The 22,031-nt window shown below is 50.2% G+C and overlaps 1 protein-coding gene across 1 annotated transcript in view; it reads right to left on the bottom strand.

Moving 5' to 3' along the window:
• Positions 1–6,869, bottom strand: part of ZCCHC14 (zinc finger CCHC-type containing 14) — a 61,462-nt gene extending 54,593 nt beyond the window's left edge. Inside the window, exon 1 of the mRNA XM_064722769.1 lies at positions 5,960–6,869. Within this exon, the coding sequence (XP_064578839.1) occupies positions 5,960–6,523 (564 nt within the window). The 5' untranslated portion in view covers positions 6,524–6,869. The remainder of the gene's footprint in view (positions 1–5,959) is intronic.
• Positions 6,870–22,031: the final 15,162 nt, after the last annotated feature.

The raw sequence follows: 22,031 nt of genomic DNA, 5'->3' as shown, positions 1-22,031 counted from the left end.
ACCTTGCTCTTAAGTAACTGATCTGATTATTTCTGGATCATTTCAGCTATTCACAAAAGCCCTGAAACTCTTTACAGCCTGAACACCTGTTCAAAGGTTTATCCCTCCCAACGCTGATTCTTGGATAATTATCCCAATGGAATCAGTGGAAAAATTCTGGTTCAACATGAGGCAAGAGCAAGGAATTTAGAAGTTTGCTCATTCAAAGCAACACAGATCTGAGCCATACCAACATCCTTTTGCTTGAGTTAATACCCATCTCAAACCTGAGGAAGAACAGCTTCAATTCAACTGCCTCCAAGACTGAAGTCAAATTCAAGTGGAAGTAAGACAATGGTTCTTGTTTCCACAGACAAATTATATCCAGCATTTCTATAATAAAATTCTGTGGGCTCTGAGAAATCTTATCTATGTTCTTGGGACTGTATTTGCTTTTCTTAGGGATAAAAAGCACTGCAGAGCAAATAAATGGAGAGTGGATTATTTGAATATGAGAGATGCCAGGAGAAGCTGAGCTCTGCCTGCCAGGGCTGTGCCCACTGGCACTGAAGGTGACACCACCTCCTTTTTAGCAACTCAAACATTTCCAAACCCACCAAACCAAATGTTAAACACTTCCAAACAAGGCTGCTGTTCAGCACCTTTGAAGTCAGCCCTGGAATGCCTGTGAGGTGTGGTTAAACCTCTGCTGGCTCTGCTGCAGGATCTCCTCCAGCTCCTGCAGATTCCATTAAAACACTTTGCATCTGGTACAGTCCAAAACATCCAACATCTTTATCTCTGTCCCACAAGAAGGAGCCTCACTTCAGTGTTGCTTCACTGACAACTAACAGTTCTGAGGTAATTGGTAGAAAAAAGAGTAAATTTAAAAAAGTGAAGTGGAATGCACTCTTAAAACAAAAACTTCATTCAGCCCGTGCAAAAATAAATGGGAAAACAGTTCATGGAAAAAACATCATCATCATTAGCTCAACACACATTTTTTGGCTGCTCTGTTCCTGATGTTTGGGTGCACAGTGCATCTCCCAGGCAAACTCCTCTAGGTTCCTAAATCCAAGTTCATCATGTAAAGCCAAAGTGAATTTGGTGCTAATTAATATTGTTACTGCCCAAGGATTCTTTTATATGTAAAGCTCTGAAAATATTGCAGGTTTGGGACTGAACCATTTATTCACATTTCAAATAAAACCATAAGTAAGAAAAGAGCCAGAAGGGGAAGCCTCACATTTCTAAAGTGGAATATCGAGAGGTGTGTGCAATCCATGTTGCCTGGAGTACCCAAAAATCTCAAAGGACATGCAAAAGACATTCAAGGCTTGGCAATGTCACCAGCTGGAAGCTACAAGATCTGTCCCTACAGCTCCTGAGGTTGGATTGATGTGGTTTGCAAAGTGAGATCATTCTGAGACAGCAGCTCCTGATCCCAGGGAGTGAATACACTTCAATTCCAGCCAATACCCTCAAAGAGGCTAAAAATTAAGTTTGTCATTATTTATTCCATCCCTACAAAGCTCAAAAAGCAGCCCTAAAGGCAGCTGCCATAGATCACTTAATAGCTGCACTGCTGTCTCTGGGAGGGCTTGACAACTCAGTTCCAGCCCAGCAAGAGATGGTTTTTTATAACTCATCCCTCCATTGGTGAAATAAAAATATCAGAATATTTCTCAATGGAGTTCTGTCCATTCATGCTCCTGAGGCAAACAGTGCAGACAGGTGAAAGTGTTTGAAATGGATCCCTCAGAGCAACCCCACAGCTCCCAGTGCACAGCCTGGAGTTCTTTGGAGGTTTTAGAGGAGCCTGTGGAATTAGCATGAGTGAAAAATAGTCCCTTATGCTATAAACTTGAAATAGCCATTGGGGCAGTATTTGGAAGCTGACTGGGCAGGAACCCTCCTTCCCATTCACAAGATACCAGCCTGAAAGAAGCACATAACTGTGGGGTCACTGCCCCTCATTTCTCTTCAGCTGCAAACAAACTGCACTCAGGGTGGCTGTTCCTGAGCCTGGCTCTGCAGCTGGACCCACAACCAGATCAGAATCAGGGAATGGTTTGGGTGGGAAGGGACCTCAAAGCTCATCTCACTCCAGCCTGTCATGGTTGCTCCAAGCCCTGAGGCCACAACCAGATCAGAATCATCATCACAAAATCAGGGAATGGTTTGGGTGGAAAAGGATCTTAAAGCTCATCTCACTCCAGCCCCTGCCATGGCTGCTCCAAGCCCTGAGGCCACAACCAGATCAGAATCACCAGCACAGAATCAGGGAATGCTTTGGGTGGAACAGAACCTCAAAGCTCATCTCACTCCAGCCCCTGCCATGGCTGCTCAGCCTGAGCCCCTGTCCCATCGGAATTGGTCAGACCTCAAGCTTCCGCCCGCCAGCTGCTCCAGCCGCCAGCCCCTTGGCACTGCAGGGATCCAGGGGCAGCCCCAGCTGCTCTGGGCACCTGTGCCAGGGCCTGCCCACCCTCATGGGGAAGAATTCCTTCCTAAAATCTGATCTAAACCTGCAGCTCATCACCCTGGCTGCACTGAAGAGCTCTTGTCACAGCAGAGCAGCTGCTGAGCACCCAAAGCATTCTCTTATTTCCCTGGTTTTACAGCGTGATCTCAATGAGGAGATGAAAGAGCTCCAGGAAACAGAGACAGATTCATGAATAACCTCCTCAGCTCTGAAGTTCTGTCCTTAGAGTTACTGGCAGTGGAGTTCTTCAGAGGGAAAGTCCATGCAGAGATTCATATTAACATGTCCAGCATCCATGTAGATCACAGAATTCAAGCTCAGATTTGTGTTCCCATCTGTTATCCACTCCAGCAGAGAATCACAGAACCACTGAGCTCGGAAAAGACCTCCAAGGTGATCAAATCCAACCTGTGCCCCATCCCCACCTTGTCCCCAGCCCAGAGCACCAAGTGCCACCTCAGGAATTGCTGGGACACCTCCAGGGATGGGCACTGCAACCCTCCCTGGGCAGTTCCCATCCCTGACCCCCCTTTCCATGGGCAAATTCCTGCTGCTGTCCGAGCTGAGCCTGCCCTGGCCCAGCCTGAGCTGTTCCCTCTGCTCCTGTCCCTGTCCCTGTTCCCTCCTGGCAGGAGCTGTGCAGAGCCAGCAGGGATTGCTGGCATGTCCTGGGCAGCACCAGGAGCTGCACTCAGGATATTCCATGATTCCATCCTCACACAGTCCAAGGCAATGTAGAGAGGGCAGCATTTTCCCTCCTGTTCATAAAATGTTCATTTCGTACCATCAGGTAGAAACCATCAATCTAATAATTACTGACCTACTTAAAGCCAGCCACAGCCACCTTTTCCTGCAAAGTTAAGGTTCAGGTAAGACAATAAAAAGCACAAAAAAATTACATGGGCAGCTGTTTTAAGCCTCCTCACAGTCAGCAACTGCAGGCAGTAAAAGGAAACAGCAAAAAGCAGTTTGTATCACTGACCACCTTCAGCTGTGTTCACCTACCCCAGAGCTACCTGAGGAATCATGAAATAGTTACAGTAAATTTGTATCAACTGTTCAACACAATTTGATTTTGAGATATTTCACTAAGAAAGAGGAGATGGAAGAAGGAATGCAAGGTGCAATCCACTGGAAAAAGTTATTGCTCATATCAGGTTGGGGCATATTTTAATAGGCAGAAGCAGCACATTGCCATTGGTTTCTGCAAGGAGAACAAAGAGCACTGCTCAGACTTCTGTTGCATCTCCCTGACTAAACAAGTTAACCATGAATCAGAAATTGTAGCAGCAGGGCAGGTACAGTTACACAAGAGTTACACCCAATTCCCCTCTCCCCGGGGGGAAGCTGAGGGTAACTCAGCTCACAAACACTCCCTGTTTGCAATCCCCCTCACATCCACACCATCCCAGCTCCCTGCAGCTTTTCAGGACCTCAAACAGGGAAGTGTGGCTCTCCAGCTCTTTAAGGATGAGCTCAGAGAGGAGCAGAATCCCCCATTTAACACTCCAGCATCAGCTCAGCATGGCTAACCCCGGAGCAAAGCAACAGGAGCCAGGAGAAAGTGCTGGCACCAGGGAGGGAATTCTGCAATTCCAAGCAGGAGGAGCAGCCCAGGGCACTCAGTTTCTCTCCACAGCCACACTGTTTTTATCTAGGTGATGTTACAGCACAAGGATTGTCACAACATCACTTGGTAACACCTCAGGGACTCGGTGCTGGAATTTATTTGTGTATAGTTAAACAGAACAGGGTTGAATGGAGAGAGAGATTGTTTTTTCCACTTGCTTCATCCAATTCCTGGTTTAAGCCAACTGCTCACTCTAAAAGTAACAGAATTACCCAGTTAAGAACAACAACAAAAAAAATAATCCTTAGGAAATGTGCATCACTTCAAACAAAATGCACATTCAGAGACTGTGAAGGCAAAGTCACCTTTGTGTTCCCTCTCACTACTCTGTACTTAGCAACCAAGATTCTTCAACACAGAATCTATAAAAATGTGCTTTTCAAAGAGACAACCCTTCAGTGAGCTCAGAAGAAAAGAAAAAAAATCCAACGATCCTGGCTGCCTCATTGCTGGCAGGAAAAATGGCAGGATGGATTCTCCGTCCATCTTAGATTGACAGAAATAGTGCTGGAGTTCCTCAGCTCCATAAATCCTGCAGCTCAGAAAGAAGACTCTCAAAAACCTTCCTGCCTGCCTGATTTTATCTCTATTTTTTGCTTGTCTTATCTTGGATATGATTTACAGTGTTTCCTTTCCAAGCCAGGGTCGCTGCATCATTTGAATAAGAGAAGCTGCAAGTAGTGAAGTATCTGAAAAGAAGCTTTTTTTTTCCTGGTTTGAATTATATCCTTCTACATCCTGGGTGAAATATCCTTTCCAGTTATATTTTATCCACATGGAGTCTCAGCTGAATGAAAGGCTCTCCCATGCCTTGTTCCTTCCCCCTTACTACAGGAGATTAGGAACAAGATAGAAAAGGAAGGATAAGAAAAATATGAAGCTGAACACATCTCAATTTTACAAAGCAGAGGTGTTTAAAGAAACACGAAATGGGAAGGGAATTTGTATTCAGGGCAAGACTCTGCACAGATTTCTGTCTCAGTCTGGAATTCAACACTCAACTCAGTGAAATCTCCACTGAGCCCTGAGAACCAGCTTTATTTGGGGTATTACTCCAATCCAGGGGTTTGCACAGCTTTCAGGTATTCCTCACCTTTCCCAAGAGCAGGGAAACCCATCTGGTTACAGCTGCAGCCTGTTCACTTCTCACAAGCACCCTCCAAGCTGGGGCTCAGGCTGAACTTTCAAGCGGGTTAAAATCAGGCACAGACACTCTGACTCCCTCATTTGTGGCGGGCTGAGAGCAATTAGGCATTCACATATCTAATGACTTCCAGCACATCCTAAAACGTCCCTGTCCGGCCTAAGTGAATGAAAGAACAGCAAGTTCATGACGGTGAACCCCGACACCAGCATCAATACCCGAGGGATGCAGAGTGACACAAAACCACGACATTTCTTTGAGCTTAACACCAGCAACTCCAAACGTTTGCCATCACATTCTTCTAAATAAAACCCAGCCTCACCGAGCTGCTTTGGACACTGGACAGCTACTCCTCCTTTCCAACTTTTTCCAGGGGGAACTTTCAAACAGATGCTTTTATCTGGAGATGCTTTTATTCCCCTTCATACATCACCGGTTTTCCACGCAGCTGGCAGGACTGTTCCACCAGCAGATGCTCTGAGAGGCAATCAGGGAGGGTTTATATTGCTGCTGGTGATCTGCTCGTCAACCCCTTCGCATTTAAATGTCACAAGCTCGTAAAAACTCCATCCATCCTCTCCCTGTGCCCTCAGCTGACCATCCCCACCATCAACCAATGCCTCTGTAGCTGCCATTTAGCCCTGTGCTAAAGCACGGCTTAAAATGAGAGCCGGAGGCACAGCCCGGTGCCATTCCAGCGCGCAAAAAGCACGATACCCACCTTATGGCAGCCAGGATAGGTTGCCATGGTGTTGAGGGTAGAGGTGCTGGGATTCTTGCTGGTGCTGGCCATGAGACTCTGGATCTGGGTGAGCTCCTGCCTCAGCACCTGCTTCTGGTGGAAGCTGAACGCCGGGTGGTTGGATGCCATGGTGAAGAGCAACAGGAACTCATCCCCCGTGCGGCCCTCGTTGAGCTGCAGCCCGTAGTTGTTGATGACCGAGTCGATGTGGGTGAGGGTGCGGAACAGGACCCCGGCGGCCTCGCGGTGGGCAGAGCCCAGCAGGGCGAGGGACACCAGCAGTTTGCTGCGCACCACCTCGTCCGTCAGGTTGGTGAGGCTGCCCAGGTCGGCGGGGTTGTTGGCCTTGATCTCGGAGTCGCGCAGGGAGTGATAATCCTTGCGGGCCAGGTCCTCCAGGCAGGCGCCCAGGAAGCGCAGCTCCAGCGGGATGCACAGGTCCAGGAGGCCGCACAGGAACTCCACGCGCTGCGGGGAGGGCAGCTCGGAGAACCAGCGGTACACGCCGTCCCGCTGCAGCCGCGGGCACCGCTTCTCCACCATGGTGCCCCGCGCCGAGCACGCCCCGGCCGGGGCTCGCACACCCGGCCTGGGGCAGCCCCGGGCGGGCAGGGCCGGGCCGGGCCCCGCTGAGGGCGGCGCAGGCCCGAGCGCTGAGGCGCGGCCTGGCCGCGGGGTCCCCGCCCGCCGGCGGCCCCGAGGAGGCCGCTGCGCTCCCGTTCCTCCCTCACGGGGCGGCTCCTCCGTCCCTCCGGCGGGCGCCCGGTGCCTCCATCCCCCGGCCCCGCCGGGGCCGCCCCGCCGCCGCGACCGCGGGAAATAATCCCTCCCGGGCGGAGGGGCACGGAGCGGCGCGCACACCCCGCCGGCCGCTGCGCGCAGGCGGAGGGATCCCGCGGTGAGGAGGCTCGGCCGCGAGCGGAGCGGGAGGAACAGGGAGCGACGGGCGCCTTCGCTCCCGGCCTGACCCCGCGGCGGGACACGCCCCCCGCGCCGCTGATTGGCCCAGCCGCCAGCTCGCCCGTGCCGATTGGCTGCGGCCGCTTCTCCCCGCCCCCTTCCGCTCTCTCTGGAGCGGGGTCTCGGGGGCTTGTCAATCCTCCCTGTTTAGCCCCGCCCCTGGCGCTGATTGGTTAAGGAGTCCTTAAATAGGAGAGGGGCGGGCCGAAGCATCTTTTGTGTGTGGCCGCCCGCGGGTGCGGAGGGGTCGCGGGTGCGGCCGGCGCTGCCCCGCGGGGCTCTGAGGGGCGCTGACCCCGCTCCGGGCACGGCTCTGCCTCGCCCTGCTCCCGCTGACCCCGCAGAGCTAAAGGGTTTGGGCCTGGCGCTCCTGTCCTCCCCACAGGCTTGAGAGGAGTCTCGGGGTGCAGCCTGACAGCCCAGATTGTGTATTTGCACCTTCCTTCCTTCTGTCCTTCATGGCCGGCGCCTTTTGAGTCTGTCCCCCGTGCCCGAGTGCTGCCCGTGCTGTTTAATGCTCACACCGTGGGCAGATTTCCCTGCCTTTTCTGTCAAAGCGCCTCATTCCAGCCACGAGGAGCCCGTGGAGCAGGAGCGGGAATGGCTGCGATGCTCTCCCTCCTCAGGGTTGTTTTTAGGCTGACAAAGAGCCCCGGGGATGCAGCCCGAGCTGCTGCCGCTGCCTGGTGATGCCAAAACCCCGATAAAGCTTTGGCTGCCTGGTGGTGCCAAAACCCCGATAAAGCTTTGGCAGCGGCGCTCGCCTGAGCCGCCACCAGCCCAACCCGCTGCCAGTTTGGCACCTGACTCCAGATTGCCTTTAAATACAGTGTGGAAACAAAAGAGACACCAAAGACCTCTCAAAATGATCATTTTTTTGGCCCCACCACATTTCCACTCTCCATTTTAAACCACGATTCTGGCTGATGGAAACGTAGCAATGCACATTTTCTACCAGGGTTGTGGCTGCAAGTTTGCACGGACGTCATTGGGCGGACACAATTTCTGTTTTTCGGAGTGTTTTTCCATGGGACTCGGCTGTTTGGCTGTGGTAGCCCAGTAGCCAGACTGTGCATCAGCTGGATAAATGACACGGGTGAAGATCTTTAACTGGGACAAGCCAGGAATAACATTTTTAAATGCAGCCCCAGGCAGGCAGTGAATGAATCCAGGCTTGGTTTTTATGTGATGGTAATCTTGGAAGATGGACCGTGGGTTTTGTTTTCACAAGTGCAACGTTGCTGTGCTGCAGATAAACAAAAGACCCAACATTGATGCTTTTAAAGGCAAAACTGCATTTTGTCTCGAGTTGATCTTTATGGGATGCCCAAATGTGGGCTCTCACATGAGTTGTGGGACCACTTGTGCTGGTATCACAGAAGAGAAAAAATCTGGTTCCTCTGGGTGATGCTTTATTGGAAATCTCATTATGCACCTTGCTAAGACGAACTGCTGCACTGCAAACATTCCAAATGCTGGTAGTTTATCCTTTTTTATTTCCCTGTGGAATATCACAGGCCATGGACTACATTTATTGGAGCCCCAGTGAAATGCAGGAGTCAGCAGGCAGGGAGCACTGGCTGGGGCTGCATAATGCCATTTATTATAAAGAGACACAGCCCTGCTTCTGTTGCAGCTCCTGCTGTGAGAGGGTCCTTGAGAGCTCCAGAGCCTCTCTGTGTGTCCTTCCCTTGCACAGATCCCTCATGGAGTGCAAACCATATGTGCTTCCTTTTCCTGCCGTGCCCGGCATTGTCCGTGGGAGGAAGGGATGTGTGGAAAACAGAGGAAGTGCTCTCACTCCCTTAGGAAAGCTCTGCCTTGAGTTCTAGCCCTGGCCAGGCCGTTGGCATGGGCATCATGAGTCCTTTGATGGCCTTTCTGCTTATATTGATGATTTTATCCATCCTGAAAGCACCTCCTCAATCCTCTAGTCCATCCTGAAAGCAGCACACTGTTCTCAAAGTTTCTGTAGCAAGGTGAAGCAGGTTGAAACTTTCTACTTGGGAACCACATCTAAGGCTGAGTCTAAATAAATGTTTGAATGAGAATTTTGTTGCAAAAGAGTGATTGTGTTGTTTACAGATAGAAAATTTTGTCTTTGATGCCAGATAGCAAAACAAAGCCTAGCCTGAAGTGTAATAGATGAACTGGGAGCCTTTTCTCTGATAAGAGTGGCTTTGGGTGAAGCCTGAGGAAACCAAAAGGGGCGTGACATAATTCTGTCACCAAGAATTCCTGGCTGGGCAGGGGCAGAGCCAGGAACTGCTTTCAGGGAGATAAATCAAGTGAGTGAGAGCTCCAGTTACCACCTGTCCAGGCAGTGGTTGGGAGTGAAGGTCGTTCTGGGGTGCCTGTGCTGCCCTGCTCCTCCTGCGAGCACAGAACTCCTCATTTCATCCCAGACCATCCCATTTCCTGCCTGTTCTCCCCGAAAATTCTCTTTGTGCATGCTTGGCACAGCTGGGGAAGATTGCTTGCTGGAGTAATCAGTAAGCAATAACTCATTTTTCTCTTTTTGTGTTTTCAGAGCATGCAGAGGCTGCTGTTGGATGTTGCAGTCAGCTGAGGACTGAGAGAGGGCACAGCCCTTCAACACCTCGGTTTTCCCTGCTGTTTTAAGATCTGAATTCTCCTGTTTGGATTTCCTCAATCCTGTTAAACTTGGACTTGGCTTAAGTACCTCTTTCCCTCCAAGCAGCACCTCAGAGCCATTGTAGCCAAATCCTTTATCACAGGATTGATTTATCATATCCTAATTATCACAGATAATTCCTTCCTGTGAGTTTCACTCCATGCAACACAGAATGGCCAAAAGCCTATAAAAATTAACTGAAATAATTCAGTGTGAGGCAGGTGGCTGAGTCCTGTGTGAAAAGAGATTATTCACTTCTGTGTCCATCCACAGAGACGATGGGAATGAGAATCTCATTCTCATCAGAAAAGGAGATTTATTTGGGAGGCTGCTGGATAAAAGACCAGTTGAGTTACCCACATCCATCAAGTGCCCAGTGTTCCTAGCCCACAGAACTCCACAGGGACCTTCTCAGAGCTTTCCCCATCACATTTTGGAGACTTTTGAAAGTTGTTCAACACTTGCAAAATCCTCTGCCCATTTAATGACAGGTTTGACATTTTAAACCTCCTAAATGTGGCTTAAATCTCAACACTTCTGCCAGAAATCCAGCCTGGAAATCCCAAACCTTCTCCCCAAATTACCCTCAAAGCCAGAGACGGACCCGCTGCTGTGTGGGGTGTGAGTCAGCTGGGATGGGCAGCCTTTCCTCCAGTGCCAAAACAGCTTTCCCTCTTTTTGGGACTGAATTGCCTTCCCAGGAAGATCTAATCTGAAAGCCCCCTCTGTACATAGGTGGACATAAAACCTGACAAAGGGTGTTCAAAGTGGGATCTCTGTGCTTTTCACCCCACAGCTGCTGCCTCCTTTGGAGACCCTCCTTGTCCTATCACACCAAATTTCGCCATGCTGATCATCGGGAAATGCTGATCCCCGTTCTCCTCATCCCATCCTGGCTCCTCATGGCCGTTCTGCCCTGGCAGCTCTCCCAACCCTCCCCAAAACCCTGTGATCCTGCGGCTCCTCCCTGTAATCCAGGCGGGCTGCGGTGGGAGGCAGGAGCGGGAGCCTTGCGTGTCTGCGCTCCGAGCCACGGAAAAGAAAGATAAATATTGCCCTTGCATGTTCTCTCAACTACTCCTGAGCCCACGGGTTATTTCCTGTCGGCTTCCACGCAGATGCTGGAATTGGAGCTCTCGGGCTAGAAAAAACAAACAAACCCCGGCTTTGAAGCGCAGAGAAAAATATCACGTGGGATTTGGGAAGAGAGGGGGGAAAAAAACCCAAAAAAAAGAAAAACCAAACCAAAAAGCGGCCAGCAGTCGGGTCTGCAGCATCCCTTGGAGTCTGATTTTCAAGGATTAAGGCGGGTTTGGTTTGGGCGGGGTGGGGAAGGTGTCCTTGCTGTGACAGGGGATGGATGGATGGATGGATTGGAGGCTGCCAGGGCTGAGCTGTGCCTGCGGGTGTCACTGCCCTCTGCCGATGGCTCCGCCACGCTCACAGCTGCCTGCAAATTCGGATTTTCCAGAGTTTTTTCCCAGCTGGAGGCATAAAAGAGAGGCTCACTTCTCCCTCAGAGAAGATCCCCCCTCAATCACACTCTGCTTTATCTGCCACCTTTCAAAATTCAAAGCGTGAGCATCCCTTGCCCCGTGTGTCCCCTGTGTCCCTCCCAGCAGTGCTGGCACGTCCCTCCCTGGTGACTTGACTTCCTTCAGCGCCAAAATCCCTGTGGGATTTCCTTCAGAGCGAAAATCCGCAGAGCCTGGCTGCCCAATCCTCTGCCCAGCTCCCTTCCCCTGCTCCTCATCTCTCTGGGGAGCTCTGCCACAGAAGCACTCCTGGGTTTCCCTGGGTTTCCCTGTGTTCCCTGTCCCTCAGCCCTGCCCCATCACAGGCAGCAATTTCCTTTGCACTCCTGCTTGGAATATTCCCTCACTTCAATCTTACCCCACCAAAGTCACATTTTGGGTGACTTTACCAAATTAGGGATGTGCACAGCCCAGTATGGAGTTGTCTTCTGTGGTCCACAGGCTGATTCCAGCCCTCATCCATTACACAATGTTAATTTAGTCCTTGCTAAGGCCAAAACACTTCAGAGCTGGAAAGGAAAATCTGGAAGTATTTACTTGATTATTCCAGTGACATTCCTTGGGGTGTTTTCACATCCTATCCTTTCTCTCCCTGCCTTGGGTCAGTTTTCCAACAACCAGCTAGATCCTTTTAAAGGGCTGGAGGAGAAAGGCTGAGGAAGAAAAGGAAAGTGCCCAAGTGTGTGCTGAATGTGGGTGTGAAGTTCAGTGTTTCTTTGCAACTTTTGAAATTCTTGGTTATAGAAAATCAGCTTGGGTAGAAATGAAACAATGATTTGGGTTGGAAAGGACCTTAAAATCCATTCCCAGAGCAGGGACACCTTCCACTAGCCCAGGGTGCTCCAGCCTGGCCTTGGGCACTGCCAGGGATCCAGGGGCAGCCACAGCTGCTCTGGGCACCTGTGCCACCCTCCCAGCTAACAATTCCTTCCCAAAATCCCATCCATCCCTGCCCTCTGGCAGTGGGAAGCCATTCCCCATCCCATATCCCTGTCCAAAGTCCCTCCTGGAGCCCCTTTAGGCCCTGGAAGGGGCTCTGAGCTCTCCCTGGACCCTTCTCCTCTCCAGACGGAGCAGCCCCAGCTCTCCCAGCCCACCTTTGGGGAGCTGACATCACCTGACACCTGCAGGTCCCACCCTCTGTGCAAATCCCCAATATTTACATGTTGGGATGCACGCTGGAATCACACACTGGGGATGATTTCCTGAAGAAACCCACAAATAGCTCCTGAATGACAACCAAAATGAGAAAATTTGGATTGGTTCACAGGCAAGTCATGAATAGAAAAAGAGATGAAATTAGCTGAATGAACTGTTCATTATGCATTATTCAGCCAGCTGTACTAATTAGTGCCTTAAGGACTGTTCCTGTTCCCACTGCAGCCAACTCTGAAACTCCTTTTGATTTCAGTGGGAGCAGGACAGAGCCCTCAGAGGATGGGCCTGGTGCCTGCTCCCTCTGCAATGCCTCATGTTTTCCTTTCCTTTTACTATTTCTTACTGATTCCAATCTTTTGTGTCTCTAATAAAAAAGCTTCTGAGGTGTCCTGCGTGGTGATCAGTTAATCACAGGGACAGAAATGTTCCCTCAGTCCCACGGCGTGTCCTGTGCCTGATGTGTTCTCTGAAGGGAAAGGTTTTTCATGTCTCCTCTTGCTTTGCTTTTAACCAGAGGAGGAGAGAAGCTTGAAAACCTTTCAGAAAACACAATCCATCCAGAAATGTCACCGGGGCAGGAGGTGCTGAATTAAATGTTTGCACTCTGAGCTCAGAAATTTCAGTTGGGCATTTAATTTTATTTTAAATATTTTTTTTTTTCTGTATATGGATAATGTTTGTGCTGGTTATTTCCCACCAAAAAATCCTACAGCTCTGAGTGTGGCAATGTTAGGAAAAACCACCAAGCTGTCTCATTGTGCCTGTGTCACATCAACAGATCTCCACCAGACCACTTGCTGGGGGCCAGAATAATATGGTTTATATCTCATTTTTCTCCCCATGGACAAACCAACACCTCCAGGAGAAACAAACCCTGATTTTTGTGTGGCTCAGAGCATTGTTCTGCTCCCTGCTTTTTCCTGGGTTACAAAACCAATCCCTTTGGAGAGGCACCAGAGCAATCACCATCCACAGAGATTTTCCAGCTGGTGCTGAGGCCTGAGAGGATCCCAATGGATGCTCAAATCCCAGTTGGAATTGAAGGCATCACATTTCAATGAATATTCCACTCTGTCCCCGCAGCCCAAGGCACTCAGGACTGTGTAGGGAATGTCTGGCCAGAGAAGAACTTCCATTTTCCATGTTTTGCTGGGTTTTGCCTGTCCATCTTGTACCAGCCACCTTTTCTTCCCAGTTTTTGTGTCCCTTGGCAAGGATCAGCAGCAGTGCCATGTTTTGCTGGGTTTTGCCTGGTACAAGGCACCTTTTCCTCCCAGTTTTTGTGTCTCCCCTGGCAAGGATCAGCAGCAGTGCCATGTTTTGCTGGGTTTTGCCTGGTACAAGGCACCTTTTCCTCCCAGTTTTTGTGTCTCCCCTGGCAAGGATCAGCAGCATTGCAGCCCCACAGTGCTGCTGGTGGGTTCTGCCCCAGCCTGCCCTGAGCTGGATCTGCTCTGGGATTCCTTCCCAGCACTAAATTCACTGAAATTCCCTCCTGGAGAGACAGAGCAGAGGATGTAGCAGCAGCTCAGCCTGGAGGAATCTCCACAACCCCACTCTTTGGGCTCCTCTCCACAGACTGCCTAAAATGGGTATAAAGGAGCCTCGGCGTGGAATTTATTTTCTTCCCGAGACCATCCTTAAAATAACAAACACCAGCAAACTGGTGACACGCAGTGCATCTGTTTGAATAACATGGACCTTCTGTTTGTGAGAGAGGAAACTCCAAATAACTCTTTGATTTGTGTTTCCTTTCTTCTCCTTCCTCATCTCCTCCTCCTCACTACTGTATACAAATCTGTTCTGCCAGCTCCAAGCCACCAGTCCCCCCTCCCCTGATGAGCTGCTTTTCATGCCATGTGATGGTTATTTAATTTCCTCTTTTGCTTCCAACACGGCCAATATTTATCTTCCCCTCGTGGGATTGTGCCTTTGTTTACAGGCTGATGTCAGGGGGGAAGGCCAGCACTTCTCCGGGGCCAGCAGACCGAATTCCTGCCCTCTGACTGCATCCCGAGGAATAGCAGCTTCCCTCCCGGATCAGAGCAGCAATTGGGATTAAAAGATGTGTTTAAAGTTAGCACATGGAGACATCCTTTCCCCAAAGAGGGGTGGAGTGGCTGCTGTGGCAGCCAGGGCTCGGGCTGTGCTGAAACCCAGCTCGGTGTCACCTTCTGATTGCCTCCCCTCAACGAGCAGGGCTGGGAAAACAACACCTCATTTCCTTTTTGTCCTTCTTTTTGTAAGACAGAGCAGCGTTTCAACACAGGTAAAAGGCAGATTGTAAAGCACCACTCCCGAAAATCCGACTGAAATCAATCTGACTGTCAGAAAAGGCAGGATCTTACCAGGAGCAGCTTTCCTTTGTTCAGAGCTGCTCTCTAAACCGAGTTAGGAACCATCTTTTCCTCATTAAATTTGTTTCCTTTCAGCGCTGAGCCTTTCCCTTCATTACCACATGCAATTTTTATTTTTTTTTTAAAGCCCTCATAGCTAATATCACAACTATAGATCTTGGGGTTATTTATAGCCCCAAACTCCGCAGAGAGCTGTGTGTCTTGTTGCTGTGGAAACTGGGATTCTAAAAGTAAAAAGGGTTTTGAAGGGATTTGAGAAGGGACCTGCTGAATTTCAGGACTGGCTTTCACTTCCAGGGGTCTGTGTTCCACCATGCCTTAAACTCACAGGTAAAATTCACCTGAGGGGCTCAGGTGACCCTCAGGGGGCACTGGGGGATTCTGATCCTGTGGTTTTTATGATCTGGCACATCCCAGCCTGGTTTTTGCTCTCTGTGGTGAGACAAAGGATGCACAGGTGGCCATGGGAGTGTCAAACCCTCGGTGTCACCAGTGGCACATTTGCCAGGCTCTGGGCAGGTTGCTTTCTTCTTTAGCTTTTGCTGGTTTTTGGCAGCCTTTTCCCAAGGGAAATGCCACTGGAACCTCCTGCCCGCTGCAGCCCACCACTGAATCATGGCATGGTTTGGGTTGGAAAGGACCTTGAGATTCATCCCATTCCCATCCCTGCCATGGCAGGGACACTTCCACTGTCCCAGGGTGCTCCAGCCTGGCCTTGGGCACTGCCAGGGATCCAGGGCAGCCCCAGCTGCTCTGGGCACCTGTGCCAGGCCCTCAGCACCCTCACAGGCAGGAATTCCTTCCCAATATCCCATCTAACCCTGCTCTCTCCCATTGTGAAGCCATTCCCTGTGTCCTGATGAAGAGCCCCTCTCCAAGGACTACGAGCTCCCCTCCACAGCTTTGAGCCTGGCATGGAGCAGCGTTTGCTGGAAATTGGATTTTCCTGTATTAAACGGTTATTTAAATGATGTTATTTGTCTCTGGGTGTAGAGTGTAAAGGGCAAGGGTGATATTGATGGGCTGGGTCCTGCTTCAACCCAGCTCAGCAAGGGCCAGACTCTCCCTGGGCAGAAATTCCATGTTTTTCCTGGGCAGGGATCTCGCTGAGCCACCAATGGAAAATCCAATTATTTCCCTTGATCCACCCAGGGATCTCCACACTGGATCCCATCTCCTGCCATGTCCTGCCCCCTTTTCCTGGCCGTGGATGTTTGAGGCTGACAGGAACCCTGGGCTTGGCACCACCCCGGTTTTTCTGTGCCTCCAAATGTCAGGTGTCCCCCCCAGCTGGGGACAAACCCTTGGAGAGCTTCCCTGGCTATGGGTGTCACTTTCTGGCCTTAAAAACACCTCATAATCCAACCAGGAATTCTGTTAACAAACAACTCCAGAGCCGAGTCCGACCTTATAGGGGCCTGAGTAAATGTATGTATTGCAGTAAAAGATCTCTGCATTGTATAAGTGACCCTGCCCTGATTCTAGTTAATATAATAACAACAATATGATTACAACCACTGGCGACCCCAACGTGATAGAGATCTGAAGCCTGAGAGCTGAGGAGAAGCAGCCATAAGAAAACACCGAGAGAAGGTATGAGATTCTAGAAATAGGATATACAACAATATGAATACAACACAACCTGAGACTGGAGCAACTTCCAGGATGCCAAACTTGAAAAAATATCCTAAAAAATTCCACCCTATCAAGGCAGCCCAGGGAGAGGAGGGAGAAAGGGAAGGACAGGCAATGTAACACGATTAACCCCCCGAGCATGGGCCTTAAATTCACAAACAAAGCCCAAATGTCAGCGCTGATGAGCTCTTCCCTTGCATTTCCATGAGCAAAGCAGCAATCCCTGGGAGCCCAGGCAGCCTCTCCTTCCCCAGGAGCAGCCCTGACATTTGCTCTGCTCATTCTCCAGGTCCTCCCTGGCACGCCGTGCATCGTGCCTGGCTCGCAGTGAGTTATTCCTGTGATATTGGATTAAAAATAGAACGGCAGGAGCCAAGAGTCGCAGCCCGAGACGGTGATTCAGTGACGGAGCTTTTCCATTAGAGGGTGCCAGGAACCTACTGTTGCTACAGAGCCCAGGAATTGTGGAAAACACAACTTTGGGCCGTGTTTTGGGGCTGGGCAAAGCCATATACTCATTTTTTTGACCGTTTTTCTCATTTTTCTGCCCTTTCTAGAGTAGAACCGTGGAATGACAGAATGCTCTGAGTTGGGAGGGACACAAAAGCATCATCAAGTCCAACCCTTGGATTTGCAGAGGGTATTTCCAAGAATCCTACCATGTGCCTGGGAGCATTGTCCAAACATTACTGGGGGTATTTTGCAGGCAGAGATGTGATTTCAAGAAGTGGATGTGGAGATCTCAACATTCCCAAGGAATTTTTTGGCACTGTTTGGATGTGAATAGGAAGTCCTCATAAAAAAAAAATCACCAAAAACCAACCAAAAAAACAAAAAAAAAAACCCAAAAACCCCCAAGATTTATCCAATAAAAATGGTGTTTCTGGTGGAAAGCAATAGTTTGTATGGCTGTCACTGGTTGTGCTCGAGGTGTAGTGGTGAGGACAGACAGGAAAGGATGGGCCCCATTCTTTTACTCCAAGTTTGCCAAAAATCACCCAACACCAGGAAACAGCCCAGTTATGGAATGGGTTTTCATCCCCATCCCAGAGGAGCCCCTTTGGAGGAGCAGAATATCCTCAGCTCTGGGCTGCTTGCAGCAGGCACAGCAGATTTAAAAGTGCCCTGCTTGGTTTGGAAGCTTTGGAGAAACAAAGTTCTGTAATTTTGTGGCAGGGATGGTGAAAATATTGGGATCAGCCATAGGATCACTGAAACCACAAATGACAAGTCGGTCATAGAATCACTGAAATCACAAATCATAGAAGTGGTTTGGGTTGGAAGGGACTTCAAAGCTGACCTCATTCCCCCCCTGCCATGGCAGGGACACCTTCCACTGTTCCAGGCTGCTCCAGCCTGGCCTTGGACATTCCAGGGATCCAGGGACAACCACAGCTTCTCTGGGCACCTGCCCCAGGGTCTCAGCACCCTCACAGTGAAGAATTCTTTCCCAATATCCCACCTAACCCTGCTTTCTCTGGCAGAGGGAGCCATTCCCTGTGTCCTGTCCCTCCCAGCAGTGTGGACAGCGGTTCCTCTGTGCTGCAAAGGGAAACTCTGAAGCCTCATCAACCATGGTGAGATATCTGTGTCCCTGCCCTGCTCTGGGCACATCCATCCCTGTGCATCCCTTTCCTGCCTGTCCAGTGTGGGATCTTTGGGAGCACGTGGATTTCTGCTTGATGAGGGCTCAGGAACCTCCCTGGGATGAGTGTTGGAAAGCTACAGGTGCCAGCAGTGAGGGAGGGGAAGGGAACATGGCCAGATCCCAAAACCCAGCTCTGCCTGACTCTGCAGCACATCCTGACAGCTTTCCCTGTGGATTCCAGCCAAGGTGGCTCAGCTTTGGAGCCGCCTGCTCCTGTCCCTGCTCCCAGTGGGGACCCAGAGCAGATGGGACCAGGGCTGACCCTGAGCCGCACCAGCAGGGCTGAGCTCACCCTCCTGACTGGGAATTCAGGGCAAAGCAGGAGCAGCAGTGTCCTGAGCAGGTGGGTCAGGGCTGTGTCCAGCACACAGCCACCTCTTTCCCTGCTTTTTTGGTGCTTCTGAACCCAAAAGTCAGCATCATGCATTGGCAATAATTTCTGGCTGACAGACAGAAAACCAGGGATGCTAAAGGAGCAAGAGGCTTGTGTGGAACAGCAGTTTTCCAATAAAACCACGCTTGGCCGAGTGCTGCTGTTGGCTGTGGCCACCTTTTGGTCCTGGTGGCGTCCCTGGTGTCACAAGGAGGGATTTAGTGCATCCCATGTGGAGCTTGGACAGACCACAGGCTGCCCATGCCTGGCTGTTTCCTTGCTGCTGTGGCCCAGGGACAAGAACAAACCCTGTCTGTGGTCCCTGATCCCTGTGAGCCCCTGATTTCCCAGGATGGGAAATGCAGCAGCAGGACCTGGGGCTGCAGCCACATCCTCTTGGGAAGAGCCACCAAGGGATGGTCTCATCTTCCACTGCTGGGGAGCCCTTCCCAAAATGATCCCAAGGCATTCTGGGGAGTAAATATAAATATTGAGGTACCTGGGGTGGGATCAGGGCTCGGAGGGGCACAGCTGAGCAGTTTGGGATGGGAAGGGAAGGGAAGCCAGGACGTGTGAGGACATGGGAGGGAGCACAGGCCAGCAGAGAGCACAGAGCAGCAACTGGCAAAGCTGGGGCTGGGCCAAGAAAATAAACATAGGAAGTGCTTGAGACTGATGAGAACCACGGGCAGCCTGCTCTTGTTTCAGGAGGTTTTTTTGGGACACTGGAGCAGGCTCCTGTTGCAGAGCTCAGCCCTGTTCAAACTCTCATTGACTTCAGCTGGGCCAGGGTTTCATTTCAGATGGTTCTGCTTTTCCCCAGGATGTGATTTCCTCATTTTGGGATGTATCCCTCAGCCCCACAGGAATTTTGGAGGCTTGTAGGGAGATTTAGGGATGGATGGTGCTGCCAGCACGTCAGGAGGAGCAGAGGCTGCTCTGCAGCACTCCAGAGCTCTGTGTGAGCGCTCAGGGTCGATAAATCCAGAGCTGAAGGCCAAATCTGAGTGCTCAGCAGCTCTGCTAATCAGTTGGGTGCCTGCAGGCAGATTGAAAGCCAGTTCCTTCCAAATTTGCTTTTCCGACAAATAACCTGGAGATTTTCACTCCGAAGTTTGACTTGGGCCCCTTACTTTAGAATTTCATCCCCCTGTGTGCTCCTGTCTCCTGATGAACATGGGCCGTTCAACATAAGTGATAAATTGGAGGAGGTTTTCATATGGCACTAGCTTTCACCCTGAGATCTCCAGAATTAACCAGCCAAAATTCACAGGGTCTTGGAAATCCTGTTCATGAAGGAAGTTTGAAGGGAAGGAAATCCTGTTCATGAAGGAAGTTTGAAGGGAAGGTTCGAGCAATACTGGAAATATGAGCAGAGGGTAAAAGAGGAGCTTGGGGTGGTTGTGAGAAGAGGTTCTCCAGGAGATGGAAGCCCAGGGAAGATTGTATTCCTGGCTGGAAGTGAAGCTGGGTGTGAAGTGGATGAGGACAGGGAATGCAGCCTCCAGCTCTGCTCCTTTTGGGGATCTCCATTCATCCCATCATGTCTGGGGGGAGTTTCAGTCCAAATCCCAAAGTTCCCTCACTTCACCGCAGGGGTTTATCAGCACCTGGGCTCCTCTGTTTCAGCAGGACCAAGGTGTGCATCCCATCCCGGGAAAATCCAAACATCCTCCTCTCCCCGTCCCTGCTGCTCCTGCCTTGTGCCTGACAGTGACAGCCGAGTTAATCTGGTTTAGGATTCTCATGGCTTCATTTCTGCAGGTCTCACTGTTGTAGGGTGACGTTCCTTTATCCCTCACCCTTTCTTTTCCATGGATTATCCCATGTTAATAGTGCCATGTAATACAGGCTGTTATTAACTGCTCCTGAATCCTGCTTGCTGATTCCTTAAGCAGATCTCAAAACCCTGCGAATCTGAATCTGCCTTGGAGTTTTCTGAGGGTTTGTTTTGTGCTTTGCTTTTTTTTTATTTTTTTAACCCAATGCATGAAATGTGTAGGATAACTTTCTGCTCTGGCTTTTGGGAAGCACAGGAATTTCTCATTTTTGGATAGCCCAGTCATGATATTCCAGATTGAAGAGTGCATCTGTTTAAATCCCTACAAAACAGGCTGCAAGGAGGAAACCTTGTTTGAAAACCTACATCAAATATGGAATAAATCCCTCCATAGGTATTTATCTGCCCAGAAAAAAAAAGATCCTTGACCACTCTTGTGTGACAGAATTTCATAAGAAAAGAATATGAGTAACATCAACTTTTTTACATCACTGTTTCTTCCTGGTTCACTGAGAGACATTTCTTCTTTGTTATGAATTATAAATCCCTATTGCTACAGTCCAAACAATTCTGGGAACTTCTGCCACTGGCTCTCAGAGCCCAGGGAAATCACAGTGTCCTTTGCATTTGCAGTGCTCAGAGCATTTCCAAACATTCATTATTCACACAGGAATTCGTCCATCAGCAGCTCCATTAAACTCTGAGAGGGAGCCCTGCTTTCTCATCAGGTGCCAGAATTCTTGGTTGAGGTTTATTTCTTCCTCTGAGAGCAGATTCTAATCCCAAGGGTCAGAGCAGCACCTTTTGCAAGGGTTTAGAGCAGAGGAGTGAGTGTGTCCTTGGTCCCTGCCTCAGTTTCCCCGTCAGTGATGTCACATTGGGAGCTTGAGGAAATAATTTTAAAAAAACCAAACCCAAAATCCAATTGGCCAATACTTGTAAATCCCAGCTCCCACAGTCCAGGAGTTCTTAGAGATCACAGAATCCTGGAATGGTTTGGATTGGAAAGGACCCTAAAGATCCCATTTTACCCCTGCCATGGCAGGGACACCTTCCACTATCCCAGATTGCTCCAAGCCCTGTCCAGCCTGGCCTTGGGCACTGCCAGGGATAAGGCAGCCACAACCTCAACTTCTCTGGATTATAAAAACTCTCAGAATTTTAAAACCCAACTTCCTGTATCTGTTAAACCAGAAAAAAACCCAAAGCTCTTGGCAAGAAATACTGCAAAATGCCCTCAAAGCAAAAAAAAAAAAAATACCCTCCAAACTGCTTATTTTTTAACCTAATACAGCTTGAACCCTGTCTCCAGGCTGAGGAGGGGCAGAGGGAGCAGAAATGGCTTTTCCTGCAGATTTGGCAAAGCTTTGGGATGTGTCCCTTCCTGGGAGAGCAGGCTGAGCCCCACAGCATCTCCTCCAGCCCTTCCCAACCCTGGGAGCATCTTTTGCCCGTGGCAGGGCTGGAGCTGGAAGCCAGCATGCCAAGCTCTGCTCCAGAGCAGCTTTCTTCTCCTCACATGATGTCAGCATTTCCTGACAATCCCAGCAGGAGCACGGGGTGACAGATGTCCCTTAATTATCGGCAGCGTTGCCGCTCCTCGGGCTCAGACGGAGCATCCTGAGCCCTGAGATGAGGGCCCTCCTTGGTCTGGGCACCTCAGGTTTATCCACAGGCACCTTTCAGCTGTGGGAAATCGGTCACCCTGGGGTTTGTGCCCTGCCAAGGGTGGCCCAGAGCTCCAGGAGGGGAGGAGGGTGGGAAATCCAGGGGATGGGGGTGGCTGGAAAAGCCATGTCCCTGCAAATAAATGGATTTTCCAGCTGGGGTGAGAAGGGCAAAGAAGGGCCACTGCCTGTGTCCTCCTTGAGATGGATCTGGGGTGTATTATGGACAAGCAAATCGACACATTTTTGGTAGGGTGATGCAGTAAAGTAAGAGGGCAAAATAAGTGTGTTGGGGGGAATCCC

Source organism: Zonotrichia leucophrys, chromosome 11, assembly GCF_028769735.1.
Source record: "Zonotrichia leucophrys gambelii isolate GWCS_2022_RI chromosome 11, RI_Zleu_2.0, whole genome shotgun sequence".
NCBI lineage: Eukaryota > Metazoa > Chordata > Aves > Passeriformes > Passerellidae > Zonotrichia > Zonotrichia leucophrys.
This window is presented reverse-complemented; position numbering and strand designations above follow the sequence as displayed.